This window comes from Toxorhynchites rutilus, chromosome 2 (assembly GCF_029784135.1).
Source record: "Toxorhynchites rutilus septentrionalis strain SRP chromosome 2, ASM2978413v1, whole genome shotgun sequence".
Classification (NCBI taxonomy): Eukaryota; Metazoa; Arthropoda; class Insecta; order Diptera; family Culicidae; genus Toxorhynchites; species Toxorhynchites rutilus.
In genome coordinates this window covers 311,367,298-311,386,241 of record NC_073745.1, presented here as the reverse complement: position 1 = coordinate 311,386,241, position 18,944 = coordinate 311,367,298, and the positions used below count along the sequence as shown (strand labels likewise).

The following is an 18,944-nucleotide window of genomic DNA, read 5'->3' as shown; positions in this document are numbered from 1 at the left end:
CATCAAAATCGGAGAGGATGTTCTAGAAAATAGCGTTTCAGCCACCCGAGATGACGTGAAAACCGTCTCAATGATCAAAACGCTGGGGGACAACATTTCCACCTCTGCGAAGCACATGTGCTAAACAAATAGATAACCGTTAGGAAAAGTGAAATTCGCTTGTGTGTGTGCTAGTCATCAACGAAACAAGCATGGCTTTGCAGAGTGGCGTCCAGAGCAGAGTTCTCTCTGATGAAACCATCATCGTCGTCATCATCATTGAAGCCGCTCTTTGTTTATGAATGAAATCGGTAAAGTAGTAATAAATGTCAATATTTTCATATTGAAGAAAATCTCGGCTCCTCGGAGGCAATGCTCCAGGGGAAAACAAAAGATCTCCCGCTTGGAGCAGTTTAAAACGCAGAAATTATCGCATTGCAGCGTGATAGAGTGATAGAAGTGAAAATGTGATCACAACATTATATTAATCGGTAGAAATCTGCTCGGCGAAGCACTCACAAATGTAATAACTCAAATTTGGAGGTTGCGAAAGGTATGATGCTGTTGTTCAATGACGGCGGCGAAAAAATATATCGATTAGTTGTGCTGTTTGCCTAATGAACGAATTCAATTGCTTTACAGAATATTATGCCTAATAGTGACTCGTCCGGTGGAATCTACTCCCCAATTCCGCAGACCACAGTTACCGATTCCGAGAGCGAAGAGGATTTATTGCACAGCGCAGTGCCGCAGGGTCTTTTCGCAGGTGGACGATACACAAGGGCAACAATCGCCATGAACGGCGGCAGTGGTGGCAAGGGCAGAATGCATTTTGTTCCGGCCAATGGTTCCGGCGCGGGTCAGCTCAGGAATCACGTCGTCAGTGGGGAGAATGGCAATGCCATATGCAACAGTCTGTACAATGGGCTGCCCAGCCCAAGTGACGCGGAAGACGCCAACGGAGTGTTCCACGCAGATAATGTGGCCATTTTACATGAGACCGAATCGGTTTCCAGCAAGAAGATGTCCTTCCCGAGGAAATGCTGTTTCGTGGCTTCGCTAGCGGTTTGCTTTCTTTCGTTGGTCGTTTTCCTGTGGGTCATTCCGTGCTCGGATGATATGGCTTGCCCGGCGAGGGTTGAGCGGACAAAGACACAAAATTGGATTAGAAATTATGAAAAAATAGAACTGAAGGGAGTCATCAATGTGGTTGAAGGCGTTCGCGGGAAAAGCAAGAACTTGATTCTGATGTATCGTGGCGATAAACTGTTCCCAGAGTTTGAAGATTCGTACAAGCGCCGGAACGGAATAATTTCATTGATTGGAAGCACCGGATTGGTTGCGTGGTACGATCAAATGATTAACGAACCAAAGAGTATTGATTGTACTCTGATCGATGCGGATTTGAATGGATCACCGGACTGTCTTATCATGGATGAATACGGTCAGCTGGAATGCATCAATCCGCTGTCCGGTGAATGGATATGGCATTCGCCAATTTACGACCGGAAGAATGTTCTGAAACAAAATGATTTGCTCGATTTCCCCTTAGTAATTCCAGATGTCGACGGGGATGGTGTCAGAGATCTTTTCTTTATTACCAGTTTTGGTGAAACAAAACACAACAAGTTTGTGATGATCTCTGGACGAAAGGGCGAGCTCATAGGGGACTCATATATTGTGAAGGAATGTATATACGTTCACAAGCTGATGATTGATGCCGAGTATAATGTAATGTTTAATTGTGTCAAGGAAAAATCCGAACAACAAAGATCCAAGCCGCTGGCTGAATTGTACAAGCTGATCAAACGTAAGGCACTTGATATGAAAAAGATCAAAACGCAGGTCGACCTGCCACAGCACAAATTCTTTGGTCAACGAAAAAATACCGAGAAACAAAGAACCATCACGTCGGTAGGTGGGAAACAACTTGTCATTGAAAATCGAGGAAAATGTCCGGAAAACTGCACAACCTCAGTCCTACTGACCGAGGAAGTTACAGGAAAACTTCTGTGGAATGTTTCCGGGAAGCAACTTTACGGTATGCAACCGGTTCGGTTGACTTTCAACAGTTTCGGAATGGATAACCGTTCCACAATTTATGGTTTTGTTATAAAATTCTGGGAATGGAGCCAAGACGAACCGGACAATCGTAGCACTCGCCACAAACGTGAACAACCGGAAGCGACAAAAGAAAGCCTATTCGCTCAGCGTCTAGTCAAGAAACAAACATGGGTTCTTCCAGAGGATAACGGTGGCACGGATGAGCCTGCAAAGAACCGAAGAAGTGTGAACCAAACCTTGAGACCGGGTACCTATTACAAAACTAAGATGCGTTACCTCAAGGAAACGGTCAAACTGATCGTGTTCAATTCGACCGACATAAAAATTGAAAACACCAGTCAGTCAAATGTTATTCAATTTTGCCGTGAGAACGTGAAGGATAGCAGCGACATAATCTGTCAACCGGATCTCAACTATCAGGAAAACTCGCTCATGATTGCGGACCTAGATAACGATGGTTCTCAGGAGCTGGTGTCGTACTATTCGACGTTCATCAAGGCGGAAAGTGAGGTGGGCGAACGTTCCGGCATGAAGTTGAAAACATTCGTTCAGCTTTTGCGCCTCGAATCTGAACTACCGAAATTGTACAATACAATCGAGACGATTAAAAACTGAGCTGGTCGGGCAATAGAAGTCTAAGCAGGGGGAACGGGGAGGGTTAAATGTTTGTGTGATCGCATACCTAGTCGAATTTTTGTTTGATATACTATGATATAACATGATCTCAATGTTTTTAGTGAGTGCCCATGTGCGTGTAGGATTAGTAGTTATTGGCGTTATAGCGTGCCAATGACCGTAGAGGACGACTCATCTATCCATCACCAACGTTAACTATTTATATTGCACCACGCTTAGATGTATACTTAGATAAGCGTTTAGTTGAACGAAACCAAAGCAGTAAATGTAAATGATGAAATAATACGGAGATACGAATGATATTTGAAATACATTTTATCGATGAAAACTGAACGGGCGAATATACTCATTCAATTTTGTTATTTGTGGTTGAACTTTCAAAAAGAAACCACCTTATGTAATACAATGTAAGACTTCTACAGAGATTTTTTTTTTGGTTAAAAAACCTCAGTTGTATTAGAGGCGAATGAACTGAAAAGTTTAAAACCTCTATAATTCATCACGTTCGTTCGTTCTCAGTTGTAGAGCCAAAAATTGTACCGCTCATGACAACTCTACATTCTACCCTGGATTCTTCGAGTCTAGAGAGATGCACCACGATTGAAATGAGGTACAGACTGGGGGCGCGTCGCTGATTAATGATCAGTTGCACCCCAATAGAAAGTATCCCGTGTCGGCCACACGTGCAGAGCATTGGATACTGCAACATCCCAAATAAGAGAATACAATGTAATACTAACCTCGAGGCAACCGCGAGCCGTAAGGCCTTAAAATTATCTGAATTTTTATGTTTTTCACGATTTTCTTCGAAGCGAAATTATGATCAGGGTTTGTCCGGTTTTAGAAATCACTATTTTCGAATGAACAAATTCGAACTGTTACGAAGATGTTGCATTTCTCATTGCTTGAGTTTACTGTCATCACATTGATCCATTCATAATTTAGGTTTTCTTCAGAATATTACGAATATTGCCTTTTCTTGGGCATTTTGAAGATGAACATCATTTAATACAGAGATACTTTATTTCTACTACGCACAAGGGACAACATAAACAAGTAGCAGCGCGCCAAGCGATTTTGAACGCTCAGTAGTGCATTGAAATAGCACTATGCGTGTCCGGTCGAAGCATATTTGTTTGATCCATTCTGTTGAAAATTAAATCGTAGGTGAATGGGTTCATATCCTTTGTTCAGTTCCTGAAGCGAAGCGACTGCATCAACTGCATCACAACCATCACGTCTTTGTGATTCTCCTATCAGTTAGCAGAGAGGCCTAGCAACGAGGAGCAGGTAGTTATTTTCCAACCGGGATGCACTCAACAACAGTATAATCGAGAGATGAAACGGATATTCGGTATCCTGCTTATCCGGTCAATATTTGGTATCCGGTATCCGGATATGGGATAGTAGAAAAAAAAAATTCTTATTAACAGAAGACCGGAAGTTGTAATGTTTGTCAATTCCTTTTTGATTTGTAGTTGATTAAGGGACCCTTTCCCAGATTATTATCCCTGAAGCTCTTAGTTTTTTTAAAATTCTGAATACAAATAATTGGTTGATGTTCTTTGCATATTTAAATTATGTGGCACAAAATCTGTCTGGAAGGCTATGGTTATCGTAAGAGAAAGTCAATGAAGAGAATAGATCAAAGCAAAAGCAAAAATTGCCGAATAATCTATATATACAGTCATTCCATGCCAAACCGATATAGTGGTTCTCAGATTTTCGTCAAAAGTGGTAGCAAATTATTAGACCCGTATTTTGTTTTGTTAGGGTGACCATTTCCATTTTAGGTTGGTCCGAAAAATCAATTTTTCGCATATTTTTACCAAAAATGACTCTTTCTAAAATTCATAACTTTCGAACCACTGGACCAATTCAGATGTTCGACATATTAAATTAAAGCCAATTAGCTTTTCTGGAAAAATACTACAGTTGCAGAAAATTTGAATTGTGTTTTCGTTATTATTGATTGTTTTTTTTTTAATAATTTTTGTGGTCTCGGGACCAAAGGCGCTATATTTTTTTATATTTTTTCTGGAAAGCTGAGAATTTTTCTCATAGCATATCTCGAAACTAGGGAGGCGTTTTTAGGTTATGATTTTTAAAAATTTACATGTTTTCAGCTTTCGTTAAATATTTCTATGCGAGGTATGTGACTATAATCCGATTAACTGGCAAAAGTGTTGTTTTTTCAAGAAAGGCTAGCTAGTAGGCTTTAATTTGATATGTCGATCATCTGAATCGGTCCAGTAGTTCAAAAGTAATAAATTAAAAAAAAAAGTCATTTTTGGGAAAAAAGGGAAAAATGATTTTTTGAACCATTGGGTAACTTTGAAAAATCATAACTCAAAAACGAAAAAAATCGCCTCCCTGGTGAAAAATCCTCAGCTTTCCATAAAAAAAACGCCCTTGATCCCGAGACCATGAAAACTATAAAAACCAAATATAATCAATAATGACAAACCCAAACCTGAAATTTTTGCAAGCGTAGCCGATCGTTATGAAAATTGATATGTAGCGGTTTTTGGGGCCGGGGAAGGTTTTCGTGACAGTTTGAGACCCCTCCCTCCTCTCTAAGAGGGGGGGGCTTCCATACAAATGAAACACAAATTTCTAAATTTCTCGGAAATTAATCAAGCAAATTAAACCAAATAAGGCATATGGAAACTTCAGGGTGCAATAAATGTTTCTATGGCAGCCTCTCCCCTCTCTTAGGGGAGGCTGCCATACAAATGAAGCACAAATTTCTGCATTACTCGATAATTAATCAAGCAAATGAAAACAAATTAGGCATGTAACGTAACGGAGAAACATGTTATTTGCAAATGGTTGAAAAATCTTGAACGAGAATTGTGTCTGAAAATAATGTCGAGTTTTGGTAAAAGTACTATTATTTTATTCTTTGTTTTTAAGAGGCTTTAAACTTTACAAAAGAAGTACTAGGAATTTTATAGTAAAAGGTAATTTTGAAGGGTAGATTAGATAATCAATCAATGAATAATTCTGCGATTCGACCCATGAACAGCGCTTAGTAAGAAAACGTGGATGTGATAACGAAAAATAAATTTTTGGCGGGACGAAGTTTGCCGGGTCAGCTAGTGAATTATGTATAAATATGTATAAAAATGTATAAAAATGGATTTCTGTCTGTCTGATTCTTATGGACTCGGAAATTATTGAACCGATCGACATGAAAATTGGTATGTAGGGGTTTTTGGGGTCGGGAAGGTTCTTATGATCGGTGCTCCCGTGGCCGAGTGGTTAGCGTCATAACTAACATGCCGGGTGTCCGGGTTCGATTCCCGTTCTGGTCGGGGGAATTTTTCGTCAAAGAAATTTCCTCCGACTTGCACTGTGATCACGCGTATTCTAGAGCTTGCCACTCAGAATGCATTGCAAGGCGTGTCATTTGGCATAGAAATCTCAACTAAGTACTAATAAAAATGACGCAAGTAATACTACGTTGAGACGGCGAAGTTCCTCTAGGAACGTTAGTGCCATTGAAGAAGAAGAAGAAGGTTCTTGTTCGAGACCCCTCCCCTTCTTTAAGGGTAGCTGCCATACAAATTAAACACACATTTTTGCATTACTCGAGAGTTATTCAAGCAAACGAAACAAAATTTGGCATGTGGAGCTTTTAGGGTGTAATAAATGTTTCTATGATGGTTTGACACTTCTTCCCCTCTCTGAAGGGGGAGGGGGTTTGAATAACTAGAGAACTAATCATGTAAATGGAATCTAACTTGGCATATAGAGGTATTAGAGATCGATACACGATTCTATGGTCGTTCGACACTCCTCCTCCCTCTCTAAAAGGAGGCTGCCATACAAATGAAACACAAGTTTCTGCATAACTCGAGAACTAATCAAGCAAATCGAGTCAAATTTGGCACGTGCAGGTTTTAGGGAGCACGAAACGTTTCTTTGGTGGTTATTCTCTTCTCCCCTCTCGAAAAGGAGGCTACCATACAAATGAAGCATAAATTTCTGCATAACTCAAGAACTAATCAAAGAAATTTCCTCCGACTTGCACTGTGATCACGCGTATTCTAGAGCTTGCCACTCAGAATGCATTCAAGGTGTGTTATTTGGCATAGAAATCTCAACTAAGTACTAATAAAAATGACGCAAGTAATACTACGTTGAGACGGCGAAGTTCCTCTAGGAACGTTAGTGCCATTGAAGAAGAAGAAGAAGGTTTCAAGAGGTAAGAAATGGCGGTTAGACACTCCTCCCTCTCTCTAAGGGGGGGCTGTCATATGAATGAAACACAAGTTTCTGCATAACTCGAGAACTAATCAAGCAAATCGAGCCAAATTTGGAATGTTTGGAAAGTTTTTGGATACGAGAAATGTTTCTATGATGGTATGACACCCCTCACTCCTCTTAAATGTAGAGGGGTCCCATAAAAATAATACACATATTTCAACCAAACATATTCCGACATGACAATTGAAAATTTCCGGAAAAATCTAAACGAAAATGGGAATACATTCAATTTGCATGAACATTCAATTTGCATATGTTCTACAATTACATAGTGACAAGCGTTGTTAGTCCATTTGATGCTTGCGCTAACGGAATGGATCTTTGTTCGAAAGACGAAATGGATTTCAATGCGAAAAATCTTCTTCTATCTGTATAAATTAAATTGGATTGCCGAATGTGTTGATAAGAGCAAAACTCGAGAAAGGAATTGTCCGATTTAGGTATGTCTTTATTCTATCATGTTTTCTGTATCAAACATTTATTCCATGTAACGGAGAAACATGTTATTTGCAAGTGGTTGAAAAATATTGAACGAGAATTGTTTCTAAAATTTATCTGATATTGTATTGATGAGTTTTGGTAGAAGTACTACGTATTTCATAGTAAAACATAATTTTTAAGGGTAGACTAGAAGATCAATCAATGAACAGTTTTGCGATTGGACCCACGAACGTGCGCTTAGTAAGAAAACGTGAATGTGATAAATGAAAAAATAAATTTTGGACGAGACGAAGTTTGCCGGGTCAGCTAGTAATAAATAATGAGTCTTGTACAGAATTTATTGGAATTTTCAAAACTGCCTTCTGGTTTGGGAATAATCGCATTATTGAAAAAGGATTCATTAGAAAAAGGGATTTTTTTCATTCTATCAAAACTTTTTCTTGTAGTAAAATGAACTACAGGAGCGTTCTTGGAATCAAATGAATGCTGATTGCTACGGGTAATAGGATTTACTATTGACTTGGATAATAAAACACTGTGTTAATCTACAAAACCTTAAAAAACAGAAAAATCGATTTTTATAGATAGAATCATTCAAGTTTTACATCTCAAAACTTGAAGCTTGAAAATTATGTATATCCCATCTTCATGCGTTGGTTTTTCACAAAGTTACAGCGTTTCTAAAATCGCTTAAAAATTTCGATTTGGCGCTCCGTTCTCATAATTTTTGTCGAGTATAGAATTAACGACATAGTATTGCATACTAGAAAAAAGATATAGAGGCAGAGTTTAATTGAAAAATTATTATTGAAGTATTTTTTGAATCCTATTAACACTTTTTCCATGTTACACCGATTATTACAGGATCTTTCAGATTGAACGCTCATGCAACAAATTTTAATAACTTCTACAAACGTGATTTTTCGATAACGCGTTTTAAACGGTGAACAAAATACTTCATGCACAACTCTAACGTTATGACTCCGATGCTGTTGAAAATCCGAGTTATTTCTTCTTTAAATTCCTCCAAATTTTGTGGCTTATTTTTTAACACAGCAACGTACCCCATTAGGAAGTAATTTACGACGAAAAATGTTGAAATTCTTACCGGGATGAATGAATTATAAAGGCTTCGGTGTTACAGGCAGTGTTACAATCGACGGAGCGAAAAAAAATTTATATAAAGGGCTATTCGATTTTTTTGCGCCATTACGAAACTCCGGGAACACTATTACCATAATGAGTACATGGAAGTGGCATTTTCAAACATGTTTTGACGTGGGAGTACGTCTAACCGGAGTATATGGGGGTGAAATGAAAACCTAAACACAGAACACGCAGGAAAAAATGAAAGATTCCGAATGCTTATAGCTCGAACATTTCTTTATAGATCGGAAAGGTGTTTGCATCAATTGATAGGCAATATTTTTACGCGTCTATCACAATTAATAAAATGTTATAATCCATGAGATAAACAGTTGAATAACTGTAAAATGTCAAGCGCTAACTATCAAGTTTTGATTGGCCCAATTTACGGGTTCCCCAACAGAGACTTGAAAATCAATGTACCTGCGGGGATCCACTTGGAAAATATACATGTGAGTAGGGGGTATTTTTGTTCCCACCGAGCTGAGTTTTCCTAACACGGACTTCCAAATCAATGTGCCTGGGGGAATCCGATTTGCAAATACATGCAAGTAGGGGCATGTGTTTCCCTAACACGGACTTCTAAATCAATGTGTCTGGGGGAATCCGCATTGCAAATATATGCAGGCTGCGAGTAATTTTGCAGACCGCAATATGTTTCCCTAAAACGTACTTCTAAACTGAGAAGCATGGGAAAATCGTCATTTCAGATATTAGAGGTGATTGAACTTTCGCGATTCCAGAACTACGTACACATGAGAGATGTAATAATTTCAGAGGAAAACGTTGAATACAATTATCGTTTGACGATTCTTCCGCTAATATATTTTGATAGTCCTAGGCATCTTATCAAACGTAATAGGACGGTTACAAATTTACTTGTAACGAAGAACATAATCTATTACAATGCATGAACTGATCTTACATGGTAACTGTTCAAACTCTTTGCTTACAAAGTAATTATGTTGAATTCAATTGAATTCGAAAAGTTTCATTCAATCGATAAATTTAATCAATACAATACAAATTTTTACAACAACTGTTTACAACAACAATTTAAGACAACTGTAGTCTCACGTCAACCTTGCGGTTATATCATAGATATAATCCACCCATTTTTTTATACAATTCAGTCAATTAATCATCGATATATCAGTGAGATTCTTCAAAAACAGAGTCCAAACTGCTAGAAAAAGTATACTTTTGTATACTTTTGAACTAAAATAGAGTATTTATTCGCAAATTTCTGCAAGTTGCATATCTTCTCCATAATTGGTACACTTACCCTACTTCTTGTTTACTCGATAAATACTTACCAGGATCTGAAAAACACAAAATACCACCGAGAAACAATCATTTTGGTCGGGTCAATTGAGTTGTTAAGTATGCTTAAAACGCATTTTTAATTAATACCTTTCTTACTTACAGATGTTATAATAAGATGATAAGATGTTCGAAAAATGCAAATAAATTATTATAAATAGATTGGAGCACTGGATTGGATTATTTTTTCTCCAAGTTTTGTCACTTTCTTTTTTTGCTTGAGCAATGATCTTAATGTTTTGTCCGACACTATATATATTTAAAAAAAATACCATGGATGGTCTTGAAAAACAACATAAGTTAGTTCAATGGACCAAATTTACTTTAAATCCTACTTATATTTTACTTCCGGACTTTCCAAGGTAGTTCTCACATGCAGGAACCATGTATTTTTCAACTTGTTTTTGATTGTGCTCTCGAATTTCCTTTTTTGATTCAACCATTGTCAACATTTATACAGTTTTCACTACTGAAAGAGGTATGAAAATAACATGATATATATAAAATTGCGAAGAATTAAATTTCTTCCAAACTTATCGCAATCAAATAATCTTTTATGACTATAACATTGTCATTTATGGAAAGAACTACAAACCTTCCATAAACTCACATTGCAAAATTTAAAACCACCATAACTTTCACCGCAGCGCCGCCTATGTGTAGATTTGTACGTTAGATCGCCTATAACTCCAAACGAAGAGCATTAAACAAGTAAAGAACTGCAGAACCTTTTTTTTTTCAATAATTGCGCTCAATGTAGGTCTGTAGTTTGAAGCCTCTATTGGCGATCTAACGCAAAACGTAAACGATCGGTGAGACATCTGGATTTTGTTTTTGAACTAAGAAAATGATGCTAATGTAACCTAAAACTCGAAAACAAATCACGTATATTTTACTTCCGGGCTTTCCAAGGTAGTTCTCACATGCAGGAATCGTGCATTTTTCTACTTGTGTTTGATTGTGCTCTCGAATTTCCGTCTTTAATTTAACCATTGTCAACATTTTTATAGTTTTCACTACTGAAAGAGGTAAATAAATAACATGTTATATATAAAATTGCGCAGAATTGAATTTCTTACAAACTCATCGCAATCAAATAATCTTTTATGATTATAACATTGTAATTTATGGAAAGAACTACAAATCTTCCATAAGCTCACATGGCAAAATTTAAAACCATCATCACTTTCACCGCAGCGCCGCTTAGGTGTAGATTTGTACGTTAGATCGCCAATAAAAAAAGTTATGTTGAGATGGTAATTACTGCTTCTGCTCTCAATATTAGACTTCAAGAAGATATGAAAAATGAAAATTTCTTGATGATTATAAGGGCATTTGCATTGACATTTCATTTGAATTGTAAACTTGCGCTTCCTTTGTTTGATTTTCATTCACGCACGTTTGACAAGAAACCAAACGTTCGCATTCAAACTCAGAGGGATGCCTAGTGGAAATTGTTCCATTGCCAACATTACGCGACAAACATAAAAACATTTGTTTACATTTTTTGTCAATTTATGTTCTGCTTATCAAAACTCGAGCTGGTCAAGTGAAAACGCCGTATATGCTGGTGTGAAAGTTGATGTTTTATGATAACGCACATATGGTTCTGTTCAAAGCCAAGTAAAAACAATCACCGTGTATTTGTCCATATTTTGTCATGGTGGAAAAAATGGATCACATAATGATTAAGTCTGAACCGTTCTATGCCGTTGAGGATACCGAACTTCTGAACGGCATAAGTCATCTTACGACCGACACGGATCTGCGATCATTGTGCCTGGTGAACCTGGGACTGTGTGAGGAAACGGTGGCTCTCCTGGAAGGTAAACGAAAGAGATGTTTGTCTGGAGTGAGATCACTTTTCAAAATTTGCATTTGCAAAATTTCCCAGGCCGTAATAGAGACGGATGACTAGACATCGATTGTCTTGTTGCTAATCTAGTTATTCCCAATACATAAATTACGCTGTGTTGAACATTATTTAAAATTTTATTTCATGTTATATAAGATAATTAATAATTGAATGTGACTTATACCTACATTTGAGGAGATATCAGCTTTGTGATACAAGGCTATGGTTGCGACAAGGCCAATCACATCTCGTTTTAAATATCCAGTTTGTATCTTGCCTTTGTCTTGATTGAAAGCAGAGCAGTAAAATCATGTTATACGTAGAAACAACGGAATGAAGCTCTTTAATTTCTACAATAAGACTTTAGGGTTTTACTTATACAGGGCACACCAATGCTGATTGAAACAGTTCTCAGAAATCACGAATCGAGGAATTTTGATGAAAAAAAAAAACTATTGCAGCTCAACGAATCGACGTGGAATGTTTGAAGAAAATGCGACTCGAAGACGTGGATGTTCTGTTCGATGGACACTTGCTGGGACCTAAAATCCACTTTAGAGAAGCCCTTATAGCGTGGAGAATCAGTATCAATTCACCCGTGAAGAGTCTACGAACGACTTTCTGTCGCAAGCGAGTCATCGAACAGGAACAAGCCGTTCCCAGCAAGATAAAATACACGAACGGAAACGGAATACACGGAAGTTCCAACGAATCCACAAATCACTCTGCTGCTGTAGAAATACCAAAGTCCAAAAATTCAACTCATGCATCGTACAAAACATTTTCTTGGCCGATGACACCGGAAATTCTTAAGAATATATTAACTAGCTGTAGTACGGGGAGGCTAATATTGCATTCCGGCGAGCTAGGAAGCTTGGAGAAATCGTTTCAAAGTCAGCTCACCGCTATTGTGATAGATTATCATATGGAGTTTGATACCAAGATTACTGCCCTTCAGCTAGAGAACTACACCACGTGCATTACAACGTTATTTCCGCACGAGAATAAGGTACTTTTCTTGTGATTAATTAAGATGGACATTATTTTAACATATAACATATAATTGTAGAACACCTATCATATTCCTCGCGGACCCACCAGACGGAACCCTGGAGGTTCTCTGTATTCACGATTCATCAATCAGAAAATAAGCAAAAAGGCGCTCGCCATCGGAAGTGTGATGGCTGCACCGTATAATGTGTAGAATGGTTACGATGCTAGAAGCCTGGGTTCTACTAATGATACTTACCGCGTAAGAAGTTAAGACATCACAACTGTTATTTTGAAGCGTCAGTGAGAGTAACGTTTCCTTAGTTCTAGTCTAGTAATGCATGAAAAAAAGCATGTTGAACTTGGATAGCAACATCCTGTTTGATTTTAACTCAGTTGTATGAGTGTTTTCAAACGATACATAAGTTCAGATCTGATTAAAAAATAATCAATTAACATATGGCAATGCGCAATTAGTAATAAAGCTTTTTTTCCCAATTTTCGTCCAGTGAATTGTAGCTCATTTAGTATGTAGTATGGATTTTAGTATTTTTTAAAATAAAGAAATGATGAAAAAAATAAACTTAGTTGTTGAATCCCATAATCCACAAACGCCCCGATTCTGCATTCCGCCGGATTTTCATTTCGTTCCAGTTATAATATTACATTCCCTACGATCCCTGACGAACGATTTGCCCATTTAATGTTTCAAGAGAAGCATATCGAACGAAATGCAAAAACAACTCGAACGGAATACAGAATGAAATTTTATCAAGTCGGTCGAAATATTTCGAATCGATCGAATTACAGAATAAGGGTAAAAAATAGATTTTCCGATGATTCTTTTTTTACATGTTGACTGTAACTGTGGATAGGTCAAGACAGAGAGATAGAAAAGAAAAGAAGTTCCGTAGTCAAAAAGGAAATCCCGCGTTACTTTTGAAAAGGACTTATCTGCTTCGATCGATTATCTTTATTAACTTTCTTCTCTTTTGATAACCACGGCCTTGCAAACAGATTTTGCGCCAGTTTTGCCACATAGTTTGATAAAAGAGGATGCGCTCTACACTTCTACACATATCAGGAAATGCTTTATCACTGAGTAATTAACGATGAAGAGTGTGGGTCGGAAATGACGAGGAGCAAATAACACGACGAAATAAATCAATTAAATCTAACTTTATTTCTGTACATGTGTTTACATACGTGAGGATACTTTTAGACTGACTTTGCTGCACTTGCAGTGCAGCCAGGTGCTAGGACGACTTATTGAATAGGGTCACCACATATGCCCCTCCAGTTACACTAAGAAACGAACTCTGTGTCTTGATTGTGTAACTACGGTTTTAGTGTCGTCCTGGGGATGACTCGAGATGCTTCCATCGCATATGAACGCTGGTTTTACACGGTCGATGGATACGATATGCTTGTTTCCTCGAATTGAGATTTCGAAAAATTTTCCATTCCTTTTTAAAACCTCGTAAGGTCCCTCATATGGTTGTTGGAGCGGCTTCTTTACCGAATCTACTCGCAGAAAGACATGGCTACAATCTTTCAATTTTTGGTGTACAAACGCTTTTTCTTTCGCATGGTGGATCGGAACTGGTGCATTTAACTCGCTGAATGTCTTGTGCAAAAAACTTGATAGCTCTGAACGATCGATGTTTGTTGTTGGATGGTCGTAGAATTCTCCCGGAATTCTGAGGGCTTGACCGTACTCCAACTCTGCAGATGAACATTTTAAGTCTTCTCGGTAAGCGGAGCGAAGTCCTAGTAGTACTAAAGGAAGCCGATCATGCCGATCAATTCCGCCCACCGGCACACATGAGGGATGCTTTTAGAGTTCGGTGGAATCTTTCGATAATTCCGTTGGACTGCGGGTGGTATGCAGTGGTACGTATATGATGTACACCAAGCAATGAGAGAGATCACTGAAAACCTCTGACTCAAACTGCCTCCCTTGGTCTGATGTGATCGTCTCTGGAGTCCCAAAACGAGTTATCCATCCTGCGTAGAGAGGTTTAGCGACGGTTGGCGCAGTCATTTCGCTAAGTGGAATCGCTTCCGCCCAACGCGAGTAACGGTCAATGATGGTCAACAAATAACGATTTCCACAAGAAGGAGCAAATGGTCCAACGAGATCGATGTGGATGTTCCGAAAGCGAGCTTTGGGTATATCAAAAGTAGATGAAGGTGCTACGGTGTGCCTTGTTACTTTTGATAATTGGCACTGCTGACATGACATGGTTGATATCTTTGTTCATGCCGGGCCAAATAAATCGAGCGGTGATCAACCTTCTTGTTGCATGAGCACCTGTATGAGCTAATCCATGAAGTTGTGTCATTACGCTGTTTCGATGGTTTTCTGGAACATAAGGACGAAGGTTTTTGTTAGTAGATACATCGACAACCAACGGTGAGCAGATGAGTAAAGGGTGTGTCACATCAAATTGCATCACGGAAAAAACGCTGTAGAAATTCGCCCAGTAGACCGATCCTTTTGAAAATTTTAGACAGTAAAATAAAAACTATTAAACAACTTTTGGCATTTTCTTTTTATTCATACTTCGAGCCCAAGCCCGTATGCTCGCACCTTCCTCTTTACCCCTTCCATAAGGTTCTGTACAACGTCAGGTTGGAGTTTTTTTTTAACAGAAATCCATTTTCTCTTGAAGTCCGCCTCCGATTTGACAACTTTTGGGTTCTTCCGGAGGGCCTGCTTCATAATCGCCCAATATTTCTCTATTGGGCGAAGCTCCGGCGCGTTGGGCGGGTTCATTTCCTTTGGCACGAAGGTGACCCCGTTGGCTTCGTACCACTCCAACACGTCCTTTGAATAGTGGCACGAAGCGAGATCCGGCCAGAAGATGGTCGGGCCCTCGTGCTGCTTCAATAGCGGTAGTAAGCGCTTCTGTAGGCACTCCTTCAGGTAAACCTGCCGGTTTACCGTGCCGGTCATCACGAAGGGGGCGCTCCGCTTTCCGCAAGAGCAGATCGCTTGCCAAACCATGTACTTTATGGCAAACTTGGATAGTTTCTGCTTGCGAATCTCCTCCGGAACGCTGAATTTGTCCTCTGCGGAGAAGAACAATAGGCCCGGCAGCTGACGAAAGTCCGCTTTGATGTAGGTTTCGTCGTCCATTACCAGGCAATGCGGCTTCGTCAGCATTTCGGTGTACAGCTTCCGGGCTCGCGTCTTCCCCACCATGTTTTGCCGTCGCGGTTAGGAGCCTTCTGAACTTTGTATGTACGCAGGCCCTCCCGCTGCTTGGTCCGCTGAACGAATGAACTTGACAAATTCAGCTTATTGGCGACATCCCGGACCGAACTTCTCAGATCACGTCTAAACTGCTTAACTACGCGCTTGTGATCTTTTTCACTAACGGAGCATCCATTTTTTCCGTTCTTCACCTTCCGGTCGATGGTTAGGTTCTCGAAGTATCGTTTTAGTACTCTGCTGACCGTGGATTGGACGATTCCCAGCATCTTACCGATGTCCCGATGTGACAACTCCGGATTCTCGAAATGAGTGCACAGAATTAATTCACGGCGCTCTTTTTCGTTCGACGACATTTTTCCAAATTTACGAAAAATTGACAGTGAAGCATGGCCAACGTGATCTATACACTCTTATCTGATTATAAGCGAAAGCTGAAGATATAATTCCTAAAAATTAAATTTCTACAGCGTTTTTTTCCGTGATGCAATTTGATGTGACACACCCTTTAAATGTCCGAAGCTCGAGTTTTAAGGAAGAATTTTTCGACGACAGAATTTTTTTCAATTGTTGGTTATTTTGTTGATCTTTAGCGATTGCATCAAAATCGATCCCGGTTGTTACCGCATCAACTCGAGAAAAAACATCCGCAACGATGTTGTCTTTACCACTTATGTGGCGAATGTCACTTGTGAATTCCGCTATGAATGCCAGATATCGCTCCTCGTGGGGGAGACGGCTACTCGGATTCGTGGTCAAAGCACAAGTCAGCGGGAAGTGATCAGTGAAAATGGTGAATTCTCGTCCTTCCACTAAATGCTGCTGTATTTCACTGCTAGATGTGCAGCAGTTAGTTCTCTACCAAAAGTAGAGTACTTTTTTTGACTAGTAGAAAATTTTTGAGAGAAAAATCCAATGGGTTTCCAGCTTTCACCATCGTATTGTTGCAACACAGCGCCCGCAGCGCTGTTAGATGCATCTACCATGAGCCCAAGAGGCTTTGATGCGTCGGGATAGTGAAGCAATGTTGCCTCGGCTAGCGATTGTATGCATCGTTCGAAACAATGAGATGTTTCTTTATCCCATGAAATTTTTCTGTTGTCGTTTTTTCGATTGTCAGGAATTAGCTTTCGTAACTGCTCTTCGATAAACACGATAACGAAGTCCAAATCTCCGAAAAGTTTGTGCATGAACCGCTGGAAGGTCTGACTTGCATTGCATAGGCCAAATGGCATGCGCATAAACTCATACAGACCGAAAGGAGTGATGACGGCCGTTTTTGGAATATCTGTAGTTTCCACCGGAATATTATAATACGCTCTGACAAGATCCAACGTAGTGAAAATGATCTTACCTTGGAATCTGTTGACAAGATCGTGGACGTGAGGTACGGGGTACCTGTCAGGGATTGTAGCTTTATTCAAGCGCCGATAATCGCCCACAAACCTCCATTCACCACTTTTTTTGAGAACACAATGGAGAGGGCTTGCCCAGCTGCTGCTCGAAGGGCGACATATTCCCATTTCGCACATAGTTTGGAACTCGTTTTTTGCTGCTTGAAGTTTTTCTGGATGCATACGACGCGGCTTTGAAGCCACCGGAGGCCCCCGTGTAATTATATGATGTGTGACATCGTGCTTAACTTCCTGTTGAATTGATGACGGAATTAATATTTCTCGATACGATGTCAGCAAGTCTCGAAACGGATGTTGAGCGTCCACCGCAGTTATTCCATGGAGAGGCACTTCCGACAAACAACCAGTAGTTCGTAGTTTCGTTGTCTCGTCAATCAAGAGCCGGTTTTTTAGATTCACTAGCAATCCAAAATGTGCTAGCAAGTCCGCACCAATGATGGCAATATTTACATCTGCCACTAGGAAGCGCCACTTGAAACATCGTCGAAGGCCGAGATCCACTGCGATAAATTTACTCCCATAGGTCTGTATTTTTGTTCCATTTGCTGCATGTAGAGAAAACGAAACTGTTGCTCCTGCTCTATCCTGTCTTGTCGCTGGAATGATGGACACATCCGAGCCTGTGTCGATGAGGAAACGAATCTTGCTTGTTTTGTCGAAAATTACAAGTCGGCGGCTTTGGACAGTGCTACCCACCTGTGCCGATTCAGCTAGTTTTTTTGACGTGTGAATGAACAAGGCTCTCTGCAACGATCTGCTCGATTGCCATATTTACGGTGGTATAAGCAAACGTCTTCGCCACGGGGTCTCGAGTTTGAAGAAGATCTACTACGGTTTCGTACTGGGGTAGTCTTGAGGCGTCGAATTTCGGCTGTAAGAACTTCAATTTCTTCCTTCAGATTGGTGTAATCAGCATTCTGCCCAGTGGGTTGAGCTGGAATCTGAACAGCTGCGGTAGTGACCGTAGATGAATCGATCATTTTATCGGCTAGTTCTGCTAGTTTCTGCAAACTTCCATCACTTATGCTCAGTACCACTCGAACATTTTGCGGCATCCTTTGGAGGAATAGCATCTTCATTAATGCATCGTCGACGTTCAATCCCGTGGAGCTTTCCTGCATCTTGGCGAGAAGATGTGTGGGTCGAAGATCACCCAAATCGCAAGAACCAAGTAATTGTTCGAATCGCGCCTGTGGCGAAAGATCAAAACGAGCAATCAGTCGATCTTTAACTGCATCGTAGTTATTTTCAAGTGGAGGATTTGACACTAAGTCCGAGACGTGGCATATTACGGACTGATCTATTTTTGCAATGATGTGCCAAAATTTTGTTTCATCTTTCGTAACCTGTGCCAGATGGAATTGCGCCTCCGCCTGTGCGAACCACATGTGTGGATCGTTCTTCCAGAAATCTGGCAACTTAATTGCCACTGCTGCAATATTTTGCTGCGCTGGAGCTGAGTCCACCATTTTGTTTATTGCTTTGGAAAAAAGCAAAATTATCCGATTGTCGATTTAGTTTTAGCGTTTTTTCGACTGGATTCCGTTTCAATCACGTCGGGGTCACCAAATGTGGGTCGGAAATGACGAGGAGCAAATAACGCGAC

At 39.7% G+C, this 18,944-nt stretch overlaps 3 protein-coding genes across 3 annotated transcripts; 2 read left to right on the top strand and 1 right to left on the bottom strand.

Moving 5' to 3' along the window:
• Positions 1 to 308: 308 nt before the first annotated feature.
• On the top strand, positions 309 to 3,012 carry LOC129765154 (uncharacterized). Its single transcript, XM_055765042.1, has 2 exons — positions 309 to 532; positions 622 to 3,012. The coding sequence occupies exon 2, from the start codon at positions 628 to 630 to the stop codon at positions 2,656 to 2,658; it is 2,031 nt and encodes a 676-aa protein (XP_055621017.1). The 5' UTR covers positions 309 to 532; positions 622 to 627; the 3' UTR covers positions 2,659 to 3,012.
• Positions 3,013 to 11,349: 8,337 nt separating this feature from the next.
• Positions 11,350 to 13,261, top strand: LOC129768822 (uncharacterized). The gene is made up of 3 exons (XM_055770732.1): positions 11,350 to 11,687; positions 12,178 to 12,725; positions 12,786 to 13,261. Exons 1-3 carry the CDS (start codon positions 11,522 to 11,524, stop codon positions 12,918 to 12,920), a joined length of 849 nt encoding a protein of 282 aa, XP_055626707.1. The 5' UTR covers positions 11,350 to 11,521; the 3' UTR covers positions 12,921 to 13,261.
• Positions 13,262 to 17,796: 4,535 nt separating this feature from the next.
• LOC129767044 (uncharacterized) lies at positions 17,797 to 18,807 on the bottom strand. The gene is made up of 2 exons (XM_055767657.1): positions 18,181 to 18,807; positions 17,797 to 17,958 (listed from the first exon to the last, which is right to left on the bottom strand). The coding sequence occupies exons 1-2, from the start codon at positions 18,805 to 18,807 to the stop codon at positions 17,797 to 17,799; spliced, it is 789 nt and encodes a 262-aa protein (XP_055623632.1).
• Positions 18,808 to 18,944: the final 137 nt, after the last annotated feature.

Bases quoted from the DNA above. Each gene is read 5' to 3' on its own strand.
- LOC129767044 (XM_055767657.1), bottom strand. From the start codon at position 18,807: ATGGTGGACTCAGCTCCAGCGCAGCAAAATATTGCAGCAGTGGCAATT. The intron at 17,959-18,180 runs GTACGAAACCGT...TCATCGACACAG, and splicing joins GACGCCTCAAGACTACCCCA to GCTCGGATGTGTCCATCATT.
- LOC129768822 (XM_055770732.1), top strand. From the start codon at position 11,522: ATGGTGGAAAAAATGGATCACATAATGATTAAGTCTGAACCGTTCTAT. The intron at 11,688-12,177 runs GTAAACGAAAGA...AAACTATTGCAG, and splicing joins AACGGTGGCTCTCCTGGAAG to CTCAACGAATCGACGTGGAA. The intron at 12,726-12,785 runs GTACTTTTCTTG...ATATAATTGTAG, and splicing joins TATTTCCGCACGAGAATAAG to AACACCTATCATATTCCTCG.
- LOC129765154 (XM_055765042.1), top strand. From the start codon at position 628: ATGCCTAATAGTGACTCGTCCGGTGGAATCTACTCCCCAATTCCGCAG.